The sequence below is a fragment of the Bactrocera tryoni genome, chromosome 1, assembly GCF_016617805.1.
Source record: "Bactrocera tryoni isolate S06 chromosome 1, CSIRO_BtryS06_freeze2, whole genome shotgun sequence".
Lineage (NCBI taxonomy): Eukaryota > Metazoa > Arthropoda > Insecta > Diptera > Tephritidae > Bactrocera > Bactrocera tryoni.
The window spans coordinates 48,470,911-48,494,762 of NC_052499.1; the positions used below are offsets into that span (position 1 = coordinate 48,470,911).

General features: G+C 34.8%; 1 protein-coding gene across 4 annotated transcripts; it reads right to left on the reverse strand.

The window, feature by feature from the left end:
- Window positions 1-2,764: 2,764 nt before the first annotated feature.
- On the reverse strand, window positions 2,765-23,626 carry LOC120766798 (GTP-binding protein Di-Ras2). 4 transcript variants are annotated; one of them, XM_040092501.1, is made up of 6 exons: window positions 23,074-23,626; window positions 16,884-17,008; window positions 16,176-16,688; window positions 4,312-4,497; window positions 4,001-4,171; window positions 2,765-3,715 (listed from the first exon to the last, which is right to left on the reverse strand). In XM_040092501.1, exons 3-6 carry the CDS (start codon window positions 16,374-16,376, stop codon window positions 3,554-3,556), a joined length of 720 nt encoding a protein of 239 aa, XP_039948435.1. In that variant the 5' UTR covers window positions 16,377-16,688; window positions 16,884-17,008; window positions 23,074-23,626; the 3' UTR covers window positions 2,765-3,553. The 4 variants fall into 4 exon arrangements, with proteins under 4 accessions (XP_039948435.1, XP_039948434.1, XP_039948433.1 ...); XM_040092500.1 differs by lacking the exon at window positions 16,884-17,008; XM_040092499.1 differs by lacking the exon at window positions 16,884-17,008 and having other exon boundaries at window positions 23,056-23,626.
- Between the last annotated feature and the right edge of the window lie 226 nt (window positions 23,627-23,852).

Below are 23,852 nucleotides of genomic sequence, written 5' to 3' on the forward strand. Positions count from 1 at the left end.
TCGTATATATACAGACAGACAAATTAATTCGTATATATACAGACAGACAAACAGGCGCATATCACTAAATCGATTTTGCTCACCATGCTGATCATTCAGCTATATATTTTGTAGGGTCTCTGGCGTTTTATCAATATATCCTTAATATACCCTCTTCAGGGTATAAAAATCAACTTGAAAAATAACGGACACCCTAATGTATATTCATGCTTGTAAGCACCGTTGTTCATACATTTACTTGCCCATTGCAACTACTAACTGTATATTTATCTATGCATATTTGTTTGTAAAATTTCTTCAATTTTCTTTGGTACTTCTTCTGCTTGCTGGCCGAATGCCAGTGCACTTATGCTTGTGTGTGTGTGTGTTTACATAAAATACTTAAGGATGTGCTATGTGTGGTAGTAATAGTTAATGTATGTATGTATAATTTATTGCTAAATATTTGATAATATTTTACGATTTGTTGTTGTTTTCCTTTTATTTGTTTAGAGTAATTTTTTGGCTTTCAGATGCAGTTAGTAATTGTAGTAAGTACTGGTAATTGTAGTATAACTATGTCATTTCGTTTAGGTATATCATGTATATATAGGTTTGTATGTACGTTAATTATTTGCCACTATTTATATGTAGTATATATATATATATGTATATATAAGTATATGTATGTATATTGTATATGTTTGTATCAATTATGATATATATGATTGCATAGTATGTGTATATATATACATATATTGATTAAATACCATTTGTGTGTATGTATGGCTGTGTGTGTGCTTTAAAAACGCACATAGACAACGGTACATTTCCTGCTATGTATTTACTTAGATAGATTCTCTATCGTTTAGCGAGCTGTTCAATAGTTTACAGTTTCGGATATATACAGATACAGTTATAGGTATATTTGTAGATTTTGTCAATGTATAGCGATATATGTTTTTTAATAAAAGTATTAAATAATATTAAAAATTAATACATACATAGTGTGTTGCGTTAGATAAAAATATGAAAATTTAAAAATCTGCATTTCAGGAAATTTTCCGGATAACAAATCAATATTGTTATATTAAAATTGGTTTCAAAAAATAAAAAAAATTAAAAAAAATTAAAAATATTAAAAAAATATAAAAAAAAATTAAGAAAAAAAAATACACAAGAATCACATTTTAACTGTATATAATTAAAGCAAGCTACCTACATTAGATACAAAAATAATATGGCACATTATTATAGAAAATTTTGTTTAAAAAATCAAGGAATATTTTTTTTTTTTAATTTTACCAATTTTTGTGCAAACAGCTGCAACACACTATATATGTACATATGTATTATATACGAGTATATACAAATTTATATATGTTTGTCTAGTATTTTCGGTGAAATTTTATTGAAATTTTGTTGTTCTATGAAATTTCCAAACGACTTGAGTTAAACAATAGTTAGGATTTGACGAAGAAAAAAGTACAGCAGATTTTGATATGTATGTTTATAAGTGTGTGTGTATGTGTCTTGATGTTAGTGAGTTCTTCGATGAATTTTAAGTCAAAAGTTAAACTAGAAATTACTAAGAAATCATATTTATAAATATTTAAGCTTTGTTTAAAAGTAAAGTTATAATTGGAAGCTAATTTACAGCTTTCCCAGAAGTTAAAACTTTTCTTAAAAACCAACCACTTAGCCCAATTTTGAATACAGCGTCAAGCACGTGTAGTAAATCTAAGAAATATGGCATCCTCTTGCAAAATAATAGAATTATTAATTTTTTTTGAGTATCAAGTTGGAAAAATGGCGCACGACGAACGTTATTGTAACCGAAAAGTTTATAGCGTTTGGATTAAACTTTATTATTTACTTGATTACATATAAATAAAAAGAGAGAGAGCAATTGACTAAATAACTCTTTCATGTTTTTTCCTTAAAAATGTCACGCGCCTATAAATATGCCTTAAAATGCTTAACTAACATGAGGTGCTGTGAAAAAAGTGAACTTGTGGAACAAAAATATATATTTTTTTGGTATAATAATGTATTGATGTAAGCATTAATAATTAAATTAAATATGTAAGTATTAATAATTACATTAATTATGTATTTTTTAAAAATAGTTAAAAAACCTCTTTAAATTTGTTTTAAATATTCTGAAAACCATAAAAGAAACTCTTCTTATATCTCACAAAAAGAGAGAAAAGGGGAGAAATAGGCGGATGACTGAGCAAATATCTCTTTCATGTTTATCCTCGCCTATAAGTATGCCTTAATGTATAATAATATGAACATTTGGAACAAAAATATTGATTGCATAATTTTACTGATATAAAAATGTATTAATATAAGTATTAATTGTTAAATAAAATATTAAAAAACAAATTTTCGGAAATTTAATTATTGAACAAAATATTTAGAAAAAATATTTAGAAAAATTTAGAATAATCTCTACTTAAATCTTGGATATGGCTCCACATAAATATTATTCAAGTGGATTTATTATCAAGTGGATTTAAATTGATGGCACAGTTTTTCAGTAGTTTTGTAAACGAAATTGTTGGTTTTTTGACTGAAAGGCGCTCTATTTTCAGAAAAATAGAAAATAAATTTGAAGAAAAATAGCTTCGACTATCGATTTGAAAGCTCTACAGTTCACGGCAGTCGATTGGCACTATTATATTGTTTTTAATTTTCGGAAAAATTACATCTAAAAAAATAATATTTGTAAACTTTTTTTTTGGAAAAATTGCAACTAAAAAATAATAATATTTGTAAACTTTTTTTTTGGAAAAATCTCATCTAAAAAATAATAATATTTGTAAAAATTATTTAAAGTATTAATTTCTATGTTGGAGAAAGCGGAATTCAAAATCTTTGCCGGCTTGCGCTCTGCAATAAAGACTCAATGAAATGACGCTACATATTTATTTTAGTTTCTTGGCGCATTGAGAGCTTGCTTTGAAAAATAAAAATATTTATGAACTTTTAGCAAACTTCTCTGCAAGTACATATGGATATCAATGTACTTTTCACGAATTTTTTCTTTGCATGCACTTCCTTCACCACTCGGTGTGCAAAAATTATTTTGTATTTCTATGTAATTGTGAAATGGCCCCTGAAAATCTCTTTGGTTTGCTCTAATAAATCTTAACAACATATATGAAAATTTACAAATGCACTCTACATGCAGCTATATGCAGTATATATAATGTATATATGTATATACATATATAGGTATATACACCTATAATGCTTAAATAATTGTGTAATATGCACTTGATTAGCCTAAATTACTATTAAATATAAATAAATAGCTAAAATATGTAACATTTGAGTATAAGTTAAAATTGTTTTGTTTTTAAAGCTAATTTGAAGTGAATTCAAAACGAGTATAATTGTCAACAAGCTTGCCCGAGTGCCGCTGGCGCTTTTACCAACACTTGCATTTTCGGTAAGGCGCAAGTTGGGCCTTCAACGCGGCCATTCATTCACTAACTCCGACAACACCGTTACCTCTGCTAAGCGCAGTTGACGCGTGAAGACGTTACGCTACACGCTGACAGCCTTACATGAGTTGACATTTCTCCTTGGCACCGGCTGCTCCCTCGCCGTTTTCCGGTATAGCACCATTACTCTCTTTGACCTTCTTCTCCTTCTTCTGCTTCTTATGCTTTTTGACATCCAACTGCAGCGACACTATGCGCGACTTTTCCATGTTGAGCAGCTCCTGTATGGTACGAATGTATACACACACATAATTACATATAGGCGAATACATGAAACGGTTTGGGTAAGTACACACGTGTCATAATGTCTTTCGACCAAATTAGCATAATTTCATTTTCAATATTGCCGAAAACATACGCACGCAACGCTAATAGCAAGCGCACATACACTTGAACATACCTACATATGTGTGTATGTATATACAGACATGCGGTGTGCCGGTGCTGCCGACAACAACACTTTGTTCACATATTTCCACGCATTCATTTTGCCATTTGGCACTTACCTGAAATAATTCGGTGACGTTGTGATTGGTTTTGGCCGATGTCTCCATAAACGATATGCCCCAGGCGGTGGCCTGTGCCTGCCCCTCGGCTTGTGTCACCTCACGTAGCTCAGTGCTTTCATCGTTCTTATTGCCCACCAACATCACCGGTATATTAACTACGTCCGGCCCCTTTGCATGAGTAAAATTTTGGAAATGAGAAATTTCAAGTTAGCGCAAATGACATTAGCTATTTGCAATACACATATACATATACACACACATACATACACATGACGCACTTAATTAAAGTAGCAATTATTGGCAATTACCTTAAGGTCTTTAATATTCTGCCAAATTGGTCGCAGCTCCTCTAAACTCTGCTTGGAGCACACCGAATAGACCAATATGAACGCGTGACCCTTGGTTATCGACAGTCTTTGCATAGCCGGAAATTGGTGTGAGCCTGTTGTGTCCGTTATTTGCAGTGTGCAAATATTTTTATTGCAACTAATCACCTGATGGAAATGAGTTGTGAGCATGAGCGAAATAGTAATTGAGAACTTGTTTTTTTTTTATGCGAAAGTAATTTAAGCCCAATATCTTAGCGCTATAATTGTAAAATATCGCAAATGTGTATTTTATGTGAACTAATGCATTTTTAATTATATGCTGGTGATCAAGCAGAAATATAATATACACATGTACCTATGTATATACATATGTATGTATGTAGATAAAGTGAGTGCAGTATAAATGTCTAATATAATATAAATGGATGAGCATTAGTCATCCGTCGATAGAGTCATTTAAATAAGCTTTACAGCTCTCCGAAAGGATGACTGAAATGAATGCAATACACTTGAGTTCTTAATTTGTTCCATTGAGCACTTTGCATTGTTATTGGCTGACCTACAAGAGCGAATTGTGATTTATATCACTCATACGCCACGTTGTCTGCGGTGTGCCTGAAAGTTACTTATACGCCATGCACACTCATGAATTTGCTTTCAGAGCTCAATAATAATACATGCCAAAAATATTATTTTGCTAACAAATAAATAGGGATTGATGCCAAAGAATGGTGAGTTGGACTAAAAGTCAATTTTTTTACTTTTATGTTAATGTCAATAATAAGAATTAAAAAAAATATTAGATCAGGATCGATAATTTTTGAAAAAAAATTATAATACTATGATAAAATTATTAGATAAAGAAGAGAATATCACCAACAATGAAAGGAAAAACTAGTTATAGGCGATCTGAAAACGGGTGGTTAAATTTTTAAGAGTGAAATATCTCGATTGCCGGAAAAACTAGTAGGAAAATATTAAATGGCAAAGTTGTAGGTAATAAAAGGTTTCAATTTTCACGTATACTCAAACTTAAAAGAAAATTTTATATAATCGAGTTTTTTTTTATTGTTACTTTGTTATTTAAACTTAATATCGGAGCCTAATTTTCAATCGAAAATCAAAAAGTCAAAATAACGTTTTTTTATTAAGGTGTTACATGGCTTTACGTATTTCAAAAAATCTATTTTTTTATTGTCTAATTAAATTCTACAAAACCTCTGGAAAATTGTTCTAAATGTGTTGATCCGAGTAATAGTTTCAGAGATACAGCCTCGAGAACTTGTGTCCTCGAGTCTAGCTAGGCTAAGTGCGCCGTCTTTAAACGCGTTTTTCTCAAAACTGCGTTTTTGAAGTCGGTTGGCAAGATTTCTCGAGAACTACTCAACCGATCTTCCTGAAATTTTACACAGGTCTTTGAGATGCAGTTTAGTAGTGGCTCTACACATCTCATTAGGCAGTTTGAGAAATATATTAAGTGAAATTTTGGGAACAAAGTGGAACAAATTACATTCGAATGCGGCTTTCTTAGTAACATTTGGAGCCTTTTAAAAAGGAGAAAGTGGATTTTGTGTGTCGATTCATCACTATAGATGAGACTTGGCTCTATCAACAAGAAAAAAATCCTTTTTCATTTTCTGGATTCTCACTTCTGGGATGGGATTCACAGATTGGAGGATCGTTGGAGCAAGTGTATTAATGTTTAGAGAGATTATACTGAACAATAAAGTGTATTTTGAATCAATAAAATGCTTGAAATTATCGAATCTTTGTGGCAATAATTCGGCTCTGCTGTGTGGCACGTAGAACCCTATTGGGCGCACCAGATGTTGTCAAGATCAACTTGTTCCAATTGCGACCATAAAAAGTTGGTTATTATCGATCTATACCGCACGCCGTTGACAATAACAGTAATGGTGTCACCAGCTTCATTTCGAAAGAAGTTTGCACCGATGATTCCACCAGACCAAAAACCAGACCAAAAACCAGACCAAACTGTCAATTTAGGTGAATGTAATCGTCGTTCATAAATAATTTGTGGATTTTCTGCGCACCAGAATTGACAGGTTTTGCTTATTTACCGCAACATTCGAATAAAAGTGAAGCTCATCGGAGAATATGATATTCTTAAAAAAATCGTTATCGTTTTGAAGTTGTTCCAAGGCAAAATCTGTAAATTCAGGATGTGTACGGTGATTCAACGGCTTCAGTTCTTGAGTAATTTTATTTGGATGCAAGCGCAAATCCTTTCTCAAAATTTGCCAGGTTGTGGTTTGAAACAGTCTCAATTCTTGTGAAAGGCTTGAAATCGACAAATTGCGGTCTTCAGCAACATTTGCCCGAACGGCAGCAATATTTTCATGACTTCGAGCGGTTTTTTATAAGTTTTAAAAATCATTATGCAGTATTTAAAAAAAATATATATATATCAGGGTGTAAAATGGGTTTGTCTTGGGATAGTCTTAGACAGCAAACTGCTACGGCAGCATAAAGTGTAAGAAAGAGTGAAGAAAGCTGGCAATGCTTTACATGCGTGTAGGCAGATGCTCGGCACAACAGGAAGAGAGCCCCCATCCTCTCTCATGCACTGGTGCTACACAGCTATTGTAAGACCAATTCCACGGTGCAGTAGTGTGGTGGACAGGCGTACGAAAATCCATCTATCGGAAGCCATTGGAAGAGGTCCAAAGGTTCGCAGCGCTGTGCTTAACAGGAGCTTTAAGAACAACTCCAACGGCGGCTCTTGAACTGGTTCAAAACCTCTTACCTAGAGACCTCTTCGCTGAAAACTGCGCAGAAAAATCGGCGGGACGACTACTGGCTGCAGGAAAATTTTCATATAGAATCTTTGGCCATGGCGGCTGGGCAAATACCGACTACATGATTCCACTTTACAACTGGGAAAGAAGGTTCACAGTAAACATAGAAAAAAATGGCTCGTGTAAAGGTATACTCAACAGTCTAAACATCTATCTAATATTTGGGCATAGCTCGGTGGGTCATGGCGGCTGGGCAAACACCAACTACATGATTCCTCTTTACTACTGGAAAAGAAGGTTGAAAGTAAACATAGAAAAAGGTGGCTGCTGTAAAGGTATGCGCAACAGTCTAAACATCTGTACGGATGGATTGAAAATGGACGATGTAGTTGGTGCGGGAATATGCTGTCCAGAGTTAGGCATAAGATAAGCTTTCAAGTTGCCAGACCACTGCAGTATACTTCAAGCTGATTTTTTTTTTAGTGCAAAAGCCGCAGAACTAGCTTCTAATGCATCTGCAGGCAATTCCAGAGTCAACATCTACGTAGACAGCTAAGCAGCAATCAAGGCAGTAACCTCGTATCGCTTATCGGCTAAAAGGGTTTTGGGTAGTAGGGCGGCAGCAGAAAGTATTGCCAGAAAAAAGCAACTTCACTTCTACTGGGTTCCAGACCACAAAGGCATCAAGGGTAATGAAATAGTGGACGAAATAGAAATAAAATAGAATAGTGTACGGCTAACATCCGAAAACGTGATCAACATTGGGAAACTCATGCATGATCTATACGGCGATCTCGACAGAAGCATGGTAAAGTAAAGTCAAAACCAGATGGGGCGAGCTCCCTGCGTGCAAAACTGCAAAAGTCATGTGCAAATGGTAGATTGAAAGTATACAAAACTCCTATTGGCAATCGACAGAAGAGACTGTAGGGATATGATGGAATACTAACTGGTCACTGTCTGGTGGCGACACATACACTGGAGGAAGTATCGATAGTGAGGCCGCAGAATCTGTTAAAATTCGCGTCAATCGCAGGCATTCTAAAAGATGCCTACTGCTCATAAACCTAGCAACTGAACTCCATCTGGTATCGCAAGGGACCAAACTGGTCTGTGCGTGTTTTATTGGCCTACCAGATTAACCTAACCAAAACATGTGTTTTTTATAAACGAATTTCCGGTTTAATGTTCAGCGTAAATTTTGTAAACTCTTTGAATTTATTCCATTCATATGTGCAATTATAAATAAAACATATTTATTTGCAACTAATTAGTTTGCAATATTATTCTATATCATTTCACATGAGCAATCACAAGCTCTATATTTAGTGTCATTTGGGCACAAACCTAATTAGTTTCCTCTCAAAAGTGGTTAATTAAACAAACAGTCACATTTCGCTCCAAGTGATTGTAATATGGTATACAAATTAAAAATAAATATTCGCTTTATATAGAAACCGAAGAGTTCCAAAATATTTATGTTCGCTAAAAATAAACCAAATCAAAGCCTACAGAAGACTGCAACAACATGCGTAGGTGTGTTTATTTGTTTGTTTACAGTAAATTAACTAATACCATTTAAAGCAGCAATGTGCCGCAAATAACACGAAAAAAAGAAAAACAAAATAAAACATTGGCTTCGCTTACACCGAAGCTAGAATACCCTTCTCAAATAAAAACAAATTTTCATACAGAACTTGATTTGGATCGATCAGTTTGTAAGGCAGATACATGCTGTAATGGAACGATCTGTACCTACTATTATCTTGGGAAATATCAATGTCAAACTTCATTATGATATCTTGTCAAATAAAAAGGTTTTCCCTAGAAGCACTTGATTCTGATCAGTTCTGATCTCAGTTTTTAAGGCAGCTATATTCGGTTCAATATCGGCTGTTGCGACAAGTGAGCACCTTCTTGGTGAGAAAAAGACGTTTCGAAAACTTCAGATCGATATCTAAAAAACTGATGAACCAGTTCGCATATATGCAAAAGATAGACGGACATGACAAACCTCGTGGCATAACCCTCTTCAGGGTATAATTAGTAAATAACCATTCAAACAAAAATATTAAATTAAAAAGAATATTTTTCAAAACTTTAGTTTTAATACAATTTTTGATCATTTTGCCAATACTTATTCAAAAGAAATTGATTAAATGAGAAAATGACTACTTAAATAATTGAATTGTATGATGAATACTACCAGTTTCTGCTTTCGTCAGATAATATTTTAATTATGCCTTTTTAATTAAAACTGTGCGTTTAATACGAATTTTTGATTCGCTCTTAGATCAATCGAGTGTATAGCAAATCAAATCTTCAAAGATTTCATTTAACTCAATGAAAATCCATACGGCTCCTCTATTGGCTGAAGTCTGCATTGCTCGCTATCTCACTGTTTGTGGCTTACTGGGTGCTGCTTTTATGCCGCACAAAAGCTTCACCTACGTAGATCTATGAATAATGTATTGACGAGTCGATTATGCTCATTCGCAGATATTTTTGTGTGTAGGTATATACATGTGAGTACAATACAACGGCGATACAAGGAACTATTATTAAAAAATAATAATTAACGAAAATCAGGTGAGTTTATAATATAACATGAAATTAGTTAATTCAAAAGTAAGTAATGCGTAAGAGGATACTACTCTAAATTCAAGAAGACTTTCTATTATTTTAAATCAATTGGTAATACTGAGAAAAAATATATCAAATAAGCAATAACTAATATATAAAAGTCGAAGTAACACTTGGTCCCGTTTCACTTTACAAAAATACTTCTTAAAGATAGTTAAAATTGTTTGCCAACTTTTTATGTATAGCTTTAATATGTATTCATAAGTTTCGTATCACCATCCAAAATGCTTAAGCTTTAGATCCAACAGTCTGTTATTAAAAATAGGAAGCATTCGATGACCACTTACCTACATCTCCTGGTTTGATTCCCCAAAATATATGTATATTCATATAATATTTAATCAAAGGGCAAAGTATAAACTACAAAAAATCTTCCTTAAATATCCCTTTTCCGCTCGAGAGATGATTTGGCTGTGCCTAATTAGCCACCCACTTGATAATTTCTAAAAACATTAAATCAAGCTATCTCAAATTTCAAAGGCGGTGGTTTTTTTATCCCAAACAGGGAAGATAAGGTTTGTCATGAAGTTGGTAAAACTAAAAAAGAAACTTCGGAGACCTTATAAAGTATTTAGGTATATAAATTAGTGGCATGACGTTAGTACATTCTGACAAAAAAGCAGCTAGAAATTGTAATTAAATTCACCGGGTAAAGTTGGTAGGACTGTTCGTAATTACTACGCCGAATATGAGCGCGATCTGTCAACCAGTTTGCCTACAGCACCTGCTTAAGTCGGTACACCTAAGTAGTGCGTTGTAATTATTACATTGGATAAAAATATCGAACAAAGAATTTGTCTCAAATTTTGTATTTTTAACTAAATGCCGTGTGCGGAATCATTGCGAATGTTGGAAAAGGCTTACGGTGATACAAAGCCTTCAAAGACGCTCGAGAAATCGTTGAAGACATGCCTCGACCTGGACAACCTTCGAACTCTTCAACTGATGATAGTATTAAAAAAGTGCAGTGAAGGATATGGTGCTTGAAAATCATCAGGCAAGTGTTAGAGAGATGGCTAGAGAGCTCGATATCTCTTGCGGGTCCATTCAAATGATTTTGGTGGATATTTTGAGTATAAACCGCGTTCTTGCCCGACTCGTACGGATAAAGTTGATTTTTTTTTCAAAAAGAGTACCGTAAACAGGTCTCTTTGGACATGCGAGTTCTAATTTTACAGATATGGAGAGCATTATAACCGCTGTTGAGGCATGGGCTTATGAGTTTGACAAGCAAACAAGTCAACAATTATCGGAATGGAACCCGTTTTCCGTCGAACGAAAAAGGAGCTGACGGCCATTCCAAAAAGTTTTTCGAGGACTGAAAGAATCGCTGACATAAGTGTATAACATCTGGTGGAAACTATTTTTAAGGCGACAAAATAAATATTGATGAATAATTAAATAGTTTGCGTTTATATACAATTTCCGGGTACATTTTCCCACTGCACAATGTATAGCTATTTCATATACGTACGTATATATGTGAACTAGTCTCTCAGTTTTTAAGATATCGATTTGGTATGTTTCCGGCGACTCTTTCTCCCCAAGAAACTGCTCATTTGTCAGAGCCGCCGACCATTGATCTCATTATATAATATAGCTGCCATAGAAGATGATTGATCAAAATCAAATGCTTGTGTGGAAAACTTTTTTATTTCACGAGCTATCTTCATTTGATATGGTAACGCTATATTCTCTGAATATATTCGAATCGTCTACTGTAGCATATAAGTGCCATACAAATTGATCGATCCAAATTAAGGAAAAGGTCTCCGTAAACGATCTTTTTTTCCTTATTCCGTAAGCATAATTCGATTTGAAAGTTTTTTTTTTAATATCAAACAACGCGACCGGAACCAACAACCATATGTATGCATACTTTTTTACAACAATAATATTTTCGAAAATCTCAATTTCCTTGTACAAGCGTCTACTGTCATCACTTAAACACATATATTTAATGTGTGGAGATACTTCTTTCGCGCCGCATGTAAACGTATGCATGATTGCACCTATTAAAATGGTTTAAATTAAATTCTATGCGTGCACGTTGCGTGTACTGGCTTATTTATAACCGAACAATTCGGAGCCAGGCTGACGGTTCCCACTCAATATACATATGAACATGTACATATGTATGCAGCGTGACATACATGTTCATATGTATGTATGTATTTAAGTTAATACATATGTATATAACTGTATACAGTCATGCTTTTGCCATATTTCACCGTTAAAGAAGATAATCGATTCGAGTGTTAAACGCTGCGTGTTTCATAGCTTTGCTTGCTTGTGTGCCATTGTACCAGTGTGTGTGTGTGAGTAAATGGCAGTCAATCAGCAAAACAAAGAATTAAATAAACAACTTGTTGAGGCTCAGTGTTTTCACTCAAGATTTGTGGACAGGCATCGATAGTTATATACTGATTTATATGGAGATATATGATCAAATTGAAAGGTGAATTTTTAATTTACATTACGATTGTTTTTCGAATTGGTAACTTTTTCTCTGTAAGTTGGTAATACTGTTAGTGACATCTATGCTAAATTTCATCTTAAAATATTGACCACTCCGAGCACACCGTTTTGACTCAATTGAGGATATAAAAGCTTAATCGAAGAAGGCGAAGGAGGATTTTTCCAAGCGCTATGATGACTGGAAAACTCGTTGGCATAAGTGTATTGCAGCGAGAGAGGATTACTTTGAAAGAGATGAAATGGACAAAATTCACCTTTCAATTTGATCACAGTAGTACGTATACTTGTTTTCAACTGACAACTGAGACAACTCTTTAAATTGACATTTAAATATGCATTTATGTAAGCGACTAAACGCAGAATCATATACCAAGCGCGTAATCACAATTTCAAAATAACTTTAAGCAAAGCAATTGTGAAAAGGAACTTCGACAGCACGAAAAGGAATTGCCTCTATGTCGCTATGTCTAAACTTGGTATTCCCCCAAAGCTAATACGGCTGTGTAAGTTGACGTTAAGCTAGACTAAAAGCTCCGTCAGTATCGGGAAGGAACCCTCCGAGCCGTTCGATACTAAACGAGGTTTCAGAAATAATTTCGTAAATAATTTCGTCTATCTTGGAACCAGTAATAACAGCAACTACAATGTCAGCCTGGAAATCCAACGCAGAATCACTCTTGCCAACCGGTGCTACTTCGGACTGAGACAATTGAGAAGTATAGTCCACTTCCGACGAACAAAGACCAAACTCTACAAGTCGCTCATCTTTCCTGTCTTGCTATATTGTGTGGAGGCATGGACAGTGACATCATCTGATGAGTCGTCGGTAAGAGTGTTCGAGAAAAAAGCTTTGCGAAAGATTTATAGTCCTTTGCGCATTGGCCATGGCGAATATCGCATTTGATGTTACAAAATATGCGTCGATATTGACATACTTCAGCGAATCAAGAGACAGCGACTGCGCTGGCTGGATCGTGTTGTCGGATGGAAGAGAACACTCCAGCTGTTAAGGTTTTCGATTCAGTACCCGCCGATCGAAGCAGAGAAATAGGAAGACCACCATTCCGTTGGAGAAATCGGGTGGAGAAGGACCTGGCTGCACTTGGTATCTCGAATTGGCGTCAAAATTTTACGGTCATCATCAGGTTTTATTTCTTTCGAAGTGAGGCAGAAAATACTATCAACGGCGAACGTTATGTTGATCGATGTTGATCGACTTTTTTCCCTTTATTTGATGGACGACTTCTATTTTCTGCAAGAAGTGTGCCACGCCTTATGTTTGACGTCTAAACATGGACACTTTGCGTGAAAAAGTTTGGCGACTCGGTAATTTCTAGAGATGGTCCACTTCTAGATTGTTTTTTCTGTCTCTTTTCTTAAGTCAAAAGTTTAAGCTAATTCACCAGCAACACTCAAGGAGCTCGAAGACAACATTTAGCAGAAATTCCGGCCGAAATGCTACACCGGGTCATCAAAAATTGGCGTAAACGCGTGCAGATATGCAAACGACCACCGTTTCCGCCAAATAAAAAAGTTTTCCATACAAAGACTTGATTTTTATCGTACAGTTTGCATAGCAACTATATGCTGTAGCCCGATATCGGTGGTTCCGACAAATGAGCTGCTTCTTGGGGAGAAAAAGGTGAGGGAAGAATTTCAGATCAGTATCTATTTATTGTACCTTCGAAGTTTCCTTCTGGGTGCTTCAAAAATAAAATTCCCTGTTTAAGATATAAAAATAATAATAATAATTTTGAGCCCATAAGTTTTGATAAAACCAGTTATATTCCTGCAAAAAGTTTAGTTCAAGAAAACTGCTTTATAAAGCCGGTACTCCACAATTATGTCAGGAACGACGCTGTATGACAGAAGCGAAATCATATACAAAAGCCCTATGATGTCCTCCCTCATATAATAAATCTTGTTAATTCAGCTAAGGTATGCTATGACAATCACTGGAAGTTTCCTCCAACAAAAAAAAAAGTAATTTAGTTATATTATTTATAGCACTCCAACATTTGACACGGTCTGTCTTGAAGAACAGCTTGTAGAACTTGTGCCTGATGGCTATAAATATAATTTCTTCCTTTTTTTCTGAATTCACATCTTATTTAATACTCCATACACTCGGCTAGACAGACGACTAATTATATTACTAAAATCGCATTTCGTGTCTATGTGAAGAATAGATAATAGAAGAGTTGACAGATAATTGGCACAAGTTTTGAAAAAAATGCTGCTGATACCAAAACGTGTCTTGATTATGGTCATTAAGACTCTGCGGAACGAGAATTGACAACTGGTAGTTGACTATATAAGTTTCGAATAGGTCGCTTGGTAAGCAGAAAACATTAAAAAGGACTAAATTATTTTTGGCGGCCATAAAATGAGATCGATAAAGATTTTTATTTGCCTCCACATCCACTACACTAACCTCGTCTACTTCCAGCGACACTTTCTTGTTCCCAGACTTCAATAAAATTCTCGTTAAAAAGAAATTTGACGAATGAGAACAGGCAGCCGTTCTATTTTGAAGAAAAGGACCAATAATCCTACATAAATGGTGTCGAAAAGATTAACTAAACTGTGCGCGCCAACCGATAAATATGTATGTGTTTCCTAGATTATGTACAACTTTCCTGAATTCGCGTGAAGTTTGATATCCATATGTCAAATAAAATGTACTTTGCATAATTTTGTAAAAGATGCGAAAATGTTAAAGAAACTGTTCTTGGGAATCATCTTGATGGCATCAGAGAGTTAGCACGGCACCTCAACATCTCTCGTGGATCGACGCAACGATCTCTAGAGATGCCTCACAATGTAGCTGCAGACCGAGGCTTACGAAAATAATGTCAAAACTGAATATAAATGTCTATGTCAACACTTTTCATAAATTTTGGACTGAGTACGTAGTTCAGAAGTAAATTCCTCTTATGGCAAATTAAAATCACACCCAAAGTGTCTCATTATGTTTAATAAACCTGGGGGAGGCATACTATATATGATGAATGCAGTAGATGAGGCGATATTTGCGATGTGGGAGCCATGCCGTTAAGAAGTTACATTCTATTTATTTCTGCATTGCAAGAAAAACAAAGTGTCCGTTTTTCGAAAATTGCGTCATTTTGATTACGAAACTATATACTCGTATATGGTTTTTAAAAACTTTAAGATTGAACCAGATCAATTCGTTCATTAGTTCGACTTAAGGTGTTACGTGGATTTTGATGGCCGAAAAATGTCTATATTCACCAATTTATTTTTTTCATACAGTAAATTAAAGAAGTTTTCATACAAAATGTGTGGAAAATCTGCCATTGACAGCTGGTCAAAACGTCAACCGTCCAAAAACGTTTACTAGCGATGATCTGCCTTAGAGACGTAGGATTCATCTAAAATCAAAAAAAATCAAGTTTCATCGGTAGTAGATGAGTATAGGGCGTGATTAATCAAAGGATATAGAAAAAATAATAATTTTGGTAAAGTTGCGAAAAGACAGTATGATTTTAGGTATAATTTTTAGCACAAATTGCTTTGAAAAAATCAGTTGTAGTCGAAAAAAACTCCTTAGTTAAATCAGAGGTCATCCCATTTAGAAAAAGTCGGAAAAAGGTCGCTTGACTAGTTTCTGATAAATCTTTGAAAGCGATGATTCGAGAAAAGCAGGATTAAATATGAAAGTAGCGGACCGGTCTATTTTGAAGTCCCGTTCACCCAAAGCTTCTATTTGCTAAACTTTTATTGAGATTGCCTTGAAACTTTGGGTATTCTAGACACATCATAGTATTTAAAAAAAACATAAAAAAAAAACAATTTTTGAAATTTCAAAACCCACGTAACCACTTAAGAAAGGACTGCAATGTGTTATTTACAAATTATATTGTTTCAAATATAAATATTGTGTAATATTAGGAAACATACACAGATTAAAAAAAAATATATATATTTTTGCACTCTTACCTGCCGATAGGTGTCCTCAATGGTCGGTATGTACGTTTCGCGGAAGGTGCCCCTAATAAAACGTAAGACCAGCGAGCTCTTACCCACACCACCGGCACCAAACACAACAACGCGATAGTCATTGCTCTGTTCGGGCATGGCGCGGGTCACTTGGTTCTTTTGTTCCGTATTTTTGGGGGGTTCCTTTCCTTTATCGGCCATCGTGACAACTGCTCAGATGCTGAGTTACAATTCGACTAGCGATGCGGTAGTTTGCCAAAGGCGATAGTTGTTGATGTCGGTGAAGGCGTTGAGGCGTTGAGACGTTGTACAACGGGAGTTTCGAAAAGCTTTTGTGAAAGTAAAGCAAGTATCGCCCGTGTTTGCTTGCTTTCTTTCTGCTTTATAAAACACTGTTTGCTTTCAATAATTTACTTAAATTACTTTTTAATAAAATTATTTACTATGTTTCTGTTGTTCTTATATACGCTTTAAATTTGTTCACTTCAGCTAATGCTTGCCATCTTTTGAATTCTAAAAAGAAATTACAATAAAATAATAATTTTTTTATAAATTTTTTTTTCCATAATTGTTGAAACACTTTGTTCACAATTTGCACGCCTGTTGCCAATTGATATTTTATATTTCGAAAGGCGCTCATTTTTATTTTGATTTTTCGTAATTTTCGTAAAATATTAATTTGAATTTATCTTCAACGAATGTGTTTACGCTTATTTCACTTCACACCAGCTAAATGATTACACTTCACCTCTTACAATGGATACTTAAGTATTGCGTGTGATTGTCGTGCGCTTTCGGTGAGTTCGGTCGTCTCACTAATTCACTTCCACACTCTGGATTCACGCAAAGTGTCCGCATGCAATTGGCGAAACATTGAAACTTACATGATTACATACAAAATACGATAAATATACATAAAAGCGCTTATGTGTGTGTGCATGTGTGCTTGTGTTTGTAAGCCAACACAGCCGGCTGCCAACTGTAGGGACGAGCCTGCGCTCCTGTGTTCCAGCACGGCTATGTACATACATAGTTGCGTACTCGTTGTGTGTGTTCTGTGTGTAGGAAGACACGCTTTGCCAACAACAACAACAACCGCAACCATAGCCAACTAGTGTACGACCACAGCGCTGTCACTGATACTGGCTGCTCTGACACACTGCCGCCGCAGTCCTTATGCCAGTTGCCAAATGCTCATGCATGGTCGTGTCGCCAACTGCTAATCATATCTCCAAGGGTTTGAATTTTGGTTTTGCATTACAAGTTCGGTTCGAAATCACAAATTAAGTTGTTTAGTTTGTGAGTGCTGTGGTTGGCAACCCCTTACTGTTTTACATAGCGTATTTATAGTCACATATGCGCATATTGCATTAGATATATTGATATCCGTTAATATGTAATGTGGCTTTAAAATGCATTTTTCGCATTGATTTCACAATTATTTTGCATCTCAAATAAAATTGAAATTGAGTCTTAGTTTAACTCCGAATCTTCAGATATTTAGCAAACTAACTACCATCGAAGATAGATAGATTTCTGGCAGCAGTTATTCAACAACTTACCCTCAATTTAGTTATTAGCTTAAAATATTTTTGAAATTTTTTTCAAATTAAACTTCGAACCCAAGAAGAATGGAGTAGTGGCTGCGCCCGACAGAAGATACCATTATCTAATGTGATAATTTTGTTTCGGTGTGAAACTCGATAAATCTGCGACAGAGATGTTTGACATGATCAAGCCGGCTTACCCAGATGTTGCTATAGCAAGAAGTAGTGTGTTTCGGTGACACCAGGCCTTTTTGGAGGGCCCGAAAATGGGTCGCCGATGAAGACCGGAAAAATTAGCAAATCCAAAGTGAAAATGATGCTCTTTGTCCTTTTTGACATCATTGGCATCATCCACCATGAATTTGTTCCTCCTGGATAAACCGTCAACGCCAAGTTTTACGTGGAAGTCCTCAAGGGACTTAAACGAAGGGTCAATCGGGTCCGACAAGACATCGCAGCCGGTTGGAAGTTGCCCCCGCTCACAAGGCCCCGCCTCACACCGCCTTTCTTGTGAACAGCTACCTAAAAACACGTCAAAACAGGTCGAAAAGCAAGATTATGTTGATAGTTTTCTTCGATTATCGAGGTGTGGTGCACACCGAATTCCTTCCGACCAGCCAATCTGTCAACGAGGAACACTCTGCGTCATTTGCGCGAAGCAATTTGTAAAAAGAGGCCGGAAATATAGACCGACAACCTTTGGTTTCGCTTCCACGATAATGCACCGTCGCATACTGCATTGATTCATCGTTAGTTTTTCGTGAAATCCAATCGTGCCGCAACCACCGTATTCGCCTGATTTAGTTCTGCGTGATTTCTGGCTATTCAGCAAACTCAAACGACCGCTCCGGGGAAAACGTTTTGAGTCAATTGAAAATATATATAAGTCAGTGTGACGAGCTGAGTCGATTAAGGGGGGGGGGGCCTGCTTTAGAGGCTTTGATTTTTTTGAGTTTTTTTTTGAAAAGGAAAGAAATAATTGATTAAAGCAAAACTTCTACGGTTTATAGGTATCATTTACAAATTTTTTCGATACGAAATCTTTTATATTCTGCCTTTGGGTAGCAATTGCCCGATGCACCTCCCATGCGCATTCGTCGGACGGCGGACAGGATGTAGTTCGCAATTTTTGTCGAAAACAAAAAATTCAAAGAGATTCATTTTTTTAATAATTTATCTTCTAGTCAAAATAAAAAACTTTCAAAAAAAGTGTAAAATTTTACAATTTTTTTTTAAATTAAAAAAAAGTGGTTTTTGACCAAAAAAAAATTACTTTAGGTTCTTTAAAAATATGTTCAAACTTGACTTTTCGTAGTTTTTTTTAGTTTAAATTGAAGATGATTTAAAGCCAAAGGTAATTAACTTTGCCCCAATTTCATACGACGTTTAGTTTTTTTTTTCTATCCTGCCCGCCAATTAAGAAAAATCGAGAAATCACGCGTCAAAGTTTTCGCTTTTTGCCCAAGCGCTCATATATCTGCTAGACGCTCGGTCACTATTTTCCTTCTAGCTTCGACAATAACTCGAATTTCCATTTATAACTTAGGGGACATATTCTTAGACTATTTTTAAAGAGATTTAAGAAAAAAAATTTCGATTTTTTGAGGCTGCTAAAGCAGGCTCCCCCCTTAAGCCATGTCCGTCGTCTTGTCTGTATATACGCAAACTAATCCCTCGATTTTCGAGATTTTAATCTGATCATTTCGAGCACGTTTATTTCTTTCCAAGAAGCTGTAGATTTGTTGAAACTGCCGATATCGGACTACTATATGATATAGCTGCCATATAAACTGATCCATCCAAACGAAGCCTTTGTATGGAAAACTTTTTATTTAACAAGATATCTGCACGAAACTTCACATAGATTATCTTACGCTATAATCTTTGATTAAACCAGATCGGACTATTAAAGTATTCAACTGTCCGGTCAAAATCCAGTTCTTGCATAGCAAACGTTTTAAACGACAAGATATATTCACTTAACCTTAGCATGGCTTATTGTTCAAGGCAACGGTATAATCTCCGAAATGTTGTTTAGATTTGACACTATAGCATAAAGCTGCCTTAGCTTGAACAATCAATAAACAAGTTTTTATATGGAAAACTTTTTTTTATTTATGAAGGATATTTTCTTTCAGCTTTGATTTGTTTTCTTGTTATTTATTGATATAATTCCTTTATTATTATTATTATTTTTTTTTCGGTGCGATATAATTAATTCCATATTATTAGCTAATCTCCGAAGAAATTGTTTGGAACGAGTCACTATAGCATATAGCTGTCATACCAGCAGACCAATCAAAATCAAGTTCTTGTAAAGAATTCTTTGTGAAGGATATTATAGCCTCGTTTTTCTTGTTTTTTTTTTTTTTGTTTTCGTTTTCAACTACTTTTTGTTATTGATATATTATGTACTAAAAATTGTTTGATTATTTATTTAGAGATAATATATTTTATTAATTTTATAAAACTTTTAAATTCTTTTTTATTTTATTTTGTTGTATTAGATTTAATTATATATTTATAATAAAATTAAATAATTAAATTTCTTATTTCATTATTTTATTTATGTGAGATAAATTTTTTTATTTTTATTTTTTATTTTTTTTTTTTTTGTTATAATACATATGTACAGATGCGCGCAACTAATTAACAACGCTAGTAGGAAAAATCCAAATCGGTTGATATTTTCATTTCCGAAAAAAAAAAATTTTGTATTGTTAAAGATAAATTGTGTATATTTAGTTTTTTTTTTTTGTTATAAAAGAGCTTTTATAAAATAAAGGCATTTTCTCATTTCAAAGTCAAAAATAGGTCGTGCAACTAATTAATAACGCTTTCTTTTTTTTTGGAAAAATTATTTTATTTCTGGTTTATAGTTAATATTTGTTTGCAAACCCATTACTGTCAATCACGGCTTGATATCTAAGAGGCATTGACTCTACTAAACTTTGACAAGATGTCCATTGGAATATTATTCTATTATGGTTTAACCTTTTCATATAATTCCTGGAAATTCCTAACTTTATGGGAACGAATTCTTCTCTTCAAATATGTCCAACGATTTTCGATTAAGTTTAAGTCCGGGATGCATGAAAGCCAGCCTAATAGAAGCACCTTTTTTCCCTCAAACCATTGTTTTGTACCACGCGCAGTATGTTTCAAGTCGTTATCTTGCTGGTAAATTCACGTTACGGGCATATTGTTATCAGGATGTGGTAACATTGCGTTGTCCATGATTGTAACGTATTTGAACTGGTCTATTCGCCCATTTATTTTACAAATAGGCCCAACACCTCATCACGATAATGGCACCCGAAGTCATTATACAACCGCCACCATGTTTTAAAGTTAGCCTAGTGTATTTGGGGTCCAACTCCTTGCATCGAGGCCTGCGGACATAAGTTTTTCCCTCTGAATAAATCCAAATAGGACTTGCTTTCATCGAAAAATACTACTCTTTTTCACTATTTTGCTGTTCAATGGCGGTATTTCTTTGCAAACTCTAAGCGGCTCCTTTGATTGCGTTCAGAGAGTAATGGCTTCATACTTGAAACTCTTCCAAAGAGTCTTACCTCGCATAAACGTCTTTTTACGGTAACTACAAATAGTGCATCTGGGGTTTCTCCAAAAATTGCAACTCGAATTTGTTTTGCCGTCTTGTGGGGATCCTTTTTTGAATCGCGGATAATTAACTCGAAGTCTCTTCTTTCTTGGTACTTGTTTTGTCATTTTATTCTTGTTGAAATACCTAACTGCATTAATTAAAATCCAACCGCTTGGGGAAATTTAGGGTCTTTTCAATGTCTCCATAACATTTCCCATCCTTGTATATCTGTCCTTATCACAAGACTTGTGCTTACTCATTTTTATTCACTAAAATTATTTAATTTCTTAATAGTAACGTACACTTTGCTAATTATATACACGGCCATTTTACTCACTATTACATAAAAGACCTCAACTATTTCAGAATAACGGGATTTTTTCAAAAAAATTTGTCAGTTAAATCTGACCATACTTTCATAGAAGATAATTCAAAATAAAATTATATTTTTACCTTTAAAAATTTTACAGAAATCGTCATTTAATTTATTAATTTATAGGGACAAGTCGTTGTTAATTAGTTGCACGCATCTGTACATACATATGTTACAGTTTTAATTTTTTTGTTTATTGTTATTTGTTCTTCACACTAATATATTTCCTTTCATTGTTATATTGAGCACTAAATGTTTTGATTGTGATTATTTTTCATTAAAGCATTGATAAATAATTATTTAATTATTAAGTCGAGCTAAATAGTTCTGCCAGCAACAGTGCTCTGGCTATCAACACATTTACTGTAAATATTGCTTTGCTGCCTCAGCTTCAGCTTCAACTTCACCTTACTCCTAAAAGCTCACTACGACAAGCACTTTATTGCACTGATTTCCCACGAAATGACAGCTGATAGCGGGTGTCTTTGCGTGGTGTTTGTGTTAGATAAATATTGTTGTTATTGTTTTTACAGTTGTAGTGGTGATGGGCAGAGAACCCCACTTTATAGCACCGAATGCTTAGGAAAGTGGCATTAATCGTGGGTTAAGGTTGGCTCTTAACACACACACGCACGCGCAAACAAATCGCCATAATCATACAAATGCCTTTGAATGGGCGTTAGTGTGTGTGTATGTGTTTATTTTTCGTATGTATTTGTTGGGTGAGTGGGGTATTGGTTGGCGTTGCCGAGGAACACAGAAAGTAAATACGCATACGCTGGACTATTGCGGCAGGCCAGGCGGTGGCGGCGTGTTCGATAGCTCGTTGGATGCGGGGGTTTAGAGAGTTACTGCGCGATTATGAGACTTAAGTAGGAGTATTAATTACACACGCAAATGCGTGGCCGTTGGTAATGAAGAAATGCACCTAGTAAATGTCACACTTCGCACAGAGCGCAATCATCGGAACCACCCCTATAACTAAGCAACAATGCGTGTGTGTGTGTGTAGGTGTGTGTGTGTTGTGCTGCCACGCGCTGTACCCTTGAAGTTGGCACCGCATCGAGAGTTGAAGGTGACAAAAGAATCCATGCCTAATGCACTTTTCTCTCATATTATGACCACCTTCTTGGCTTTTCAAGGTTTGTACGGTTGCTGCGCTCCAAAGCGGGCGTGTTTTTTTATGTGTCTGTACAAGTGTGCGTGTATGCTTTGTGGGTGTTTAGTGAGTGACTTTTGCTAGTAGAGAAAATTGAAATGAACCAATTACATTATAAATAATGTATCGAGTCCATTGTGTATGTATGTATATACATATGTACATATGAAAATGTGTTAAATTAATATGCAAACTTGTTTATCATGCCGCACATTAGCAGCTTGCAGATTTCAGCTTTCAGCTGACGTATATACGCCTAAAAGTTGACTCGATTAATTTTTCTTTTGTCGATTTGTTCGTTTATTCGTTTGTTCCGAGATTCACAACCGACACACGGCGAAAAATTCGTTGTTCACAATTCGTTTGGGCCACATTTTCGAGTAATTTAACGATTTTACGTTGTCGGCGATTACGAGGAAGAAACAATTTCGTTGTTTTGTGCTTTTGTGTTCGTTCGAAAAACAGAAAATGTATGAAGTTAAAAACAATAGATTTTTAATTTCAACAACGACGATGAGGAAAAGTACAACACACACGATACGCGTACGAAACGGGAAGAAGCAGCAAGAAATTGCATTCTCTGTTTGACACATTTATTGGTTTGTTTTTAGGCGCAGAGCAAATGAAATATCCCACCTGTGTCGAAACTGTTATACATTGAGGGAACTTTGTGTATGGCATTGCCAGCAGCAAGTGTATGCTGTTGGAGGAGAAAAACAAATAGTTAAATTTAGCAGATCATATGTTATGAAAAATATGCTTAACTAGTTGATGTCAAAATTATGGATTCATTCTTTTTTAACAAAAAAAAAATATAATAAAAAAAGACTTACCACAAAAAAAAATAAAAAAAAAACTTACTACAAAAAAAATAAAAAACCCTTAATACAAAAAAAAAATAAAAAAACTTACTACAAAAAAAAATAAAAAAAACTTACTACAAAAAAAAATAAAAAAAAACTTACTACAAAAAAAAAATAAAAAAAACTTA

Bases quoted from the DNA above. Each gene is read 5' to 3' on its own strand.
- LOC120766798 (XM_040092500.1), bottom strand. From the start codon at position 16,376: ATGGCCGATAAAGGAAAGGAACCCCCCAAAAATACGGAACAAAAGAAC. The intron at 4,498-16,175 runs GTAAGAGTGCAA...CATTTCCATCAG, and splicing joins TTGAGGACACCTATCGGCAG to GTGATTAGTTGCAATAAAAA. The intron at 4,172-4,311 runs GTAATTGCCAAT...ACTCATGCAAAG, and splicing joins AGAATATTAAAGACCTTAAG to GGGCCGGACGTAGTTAATAT.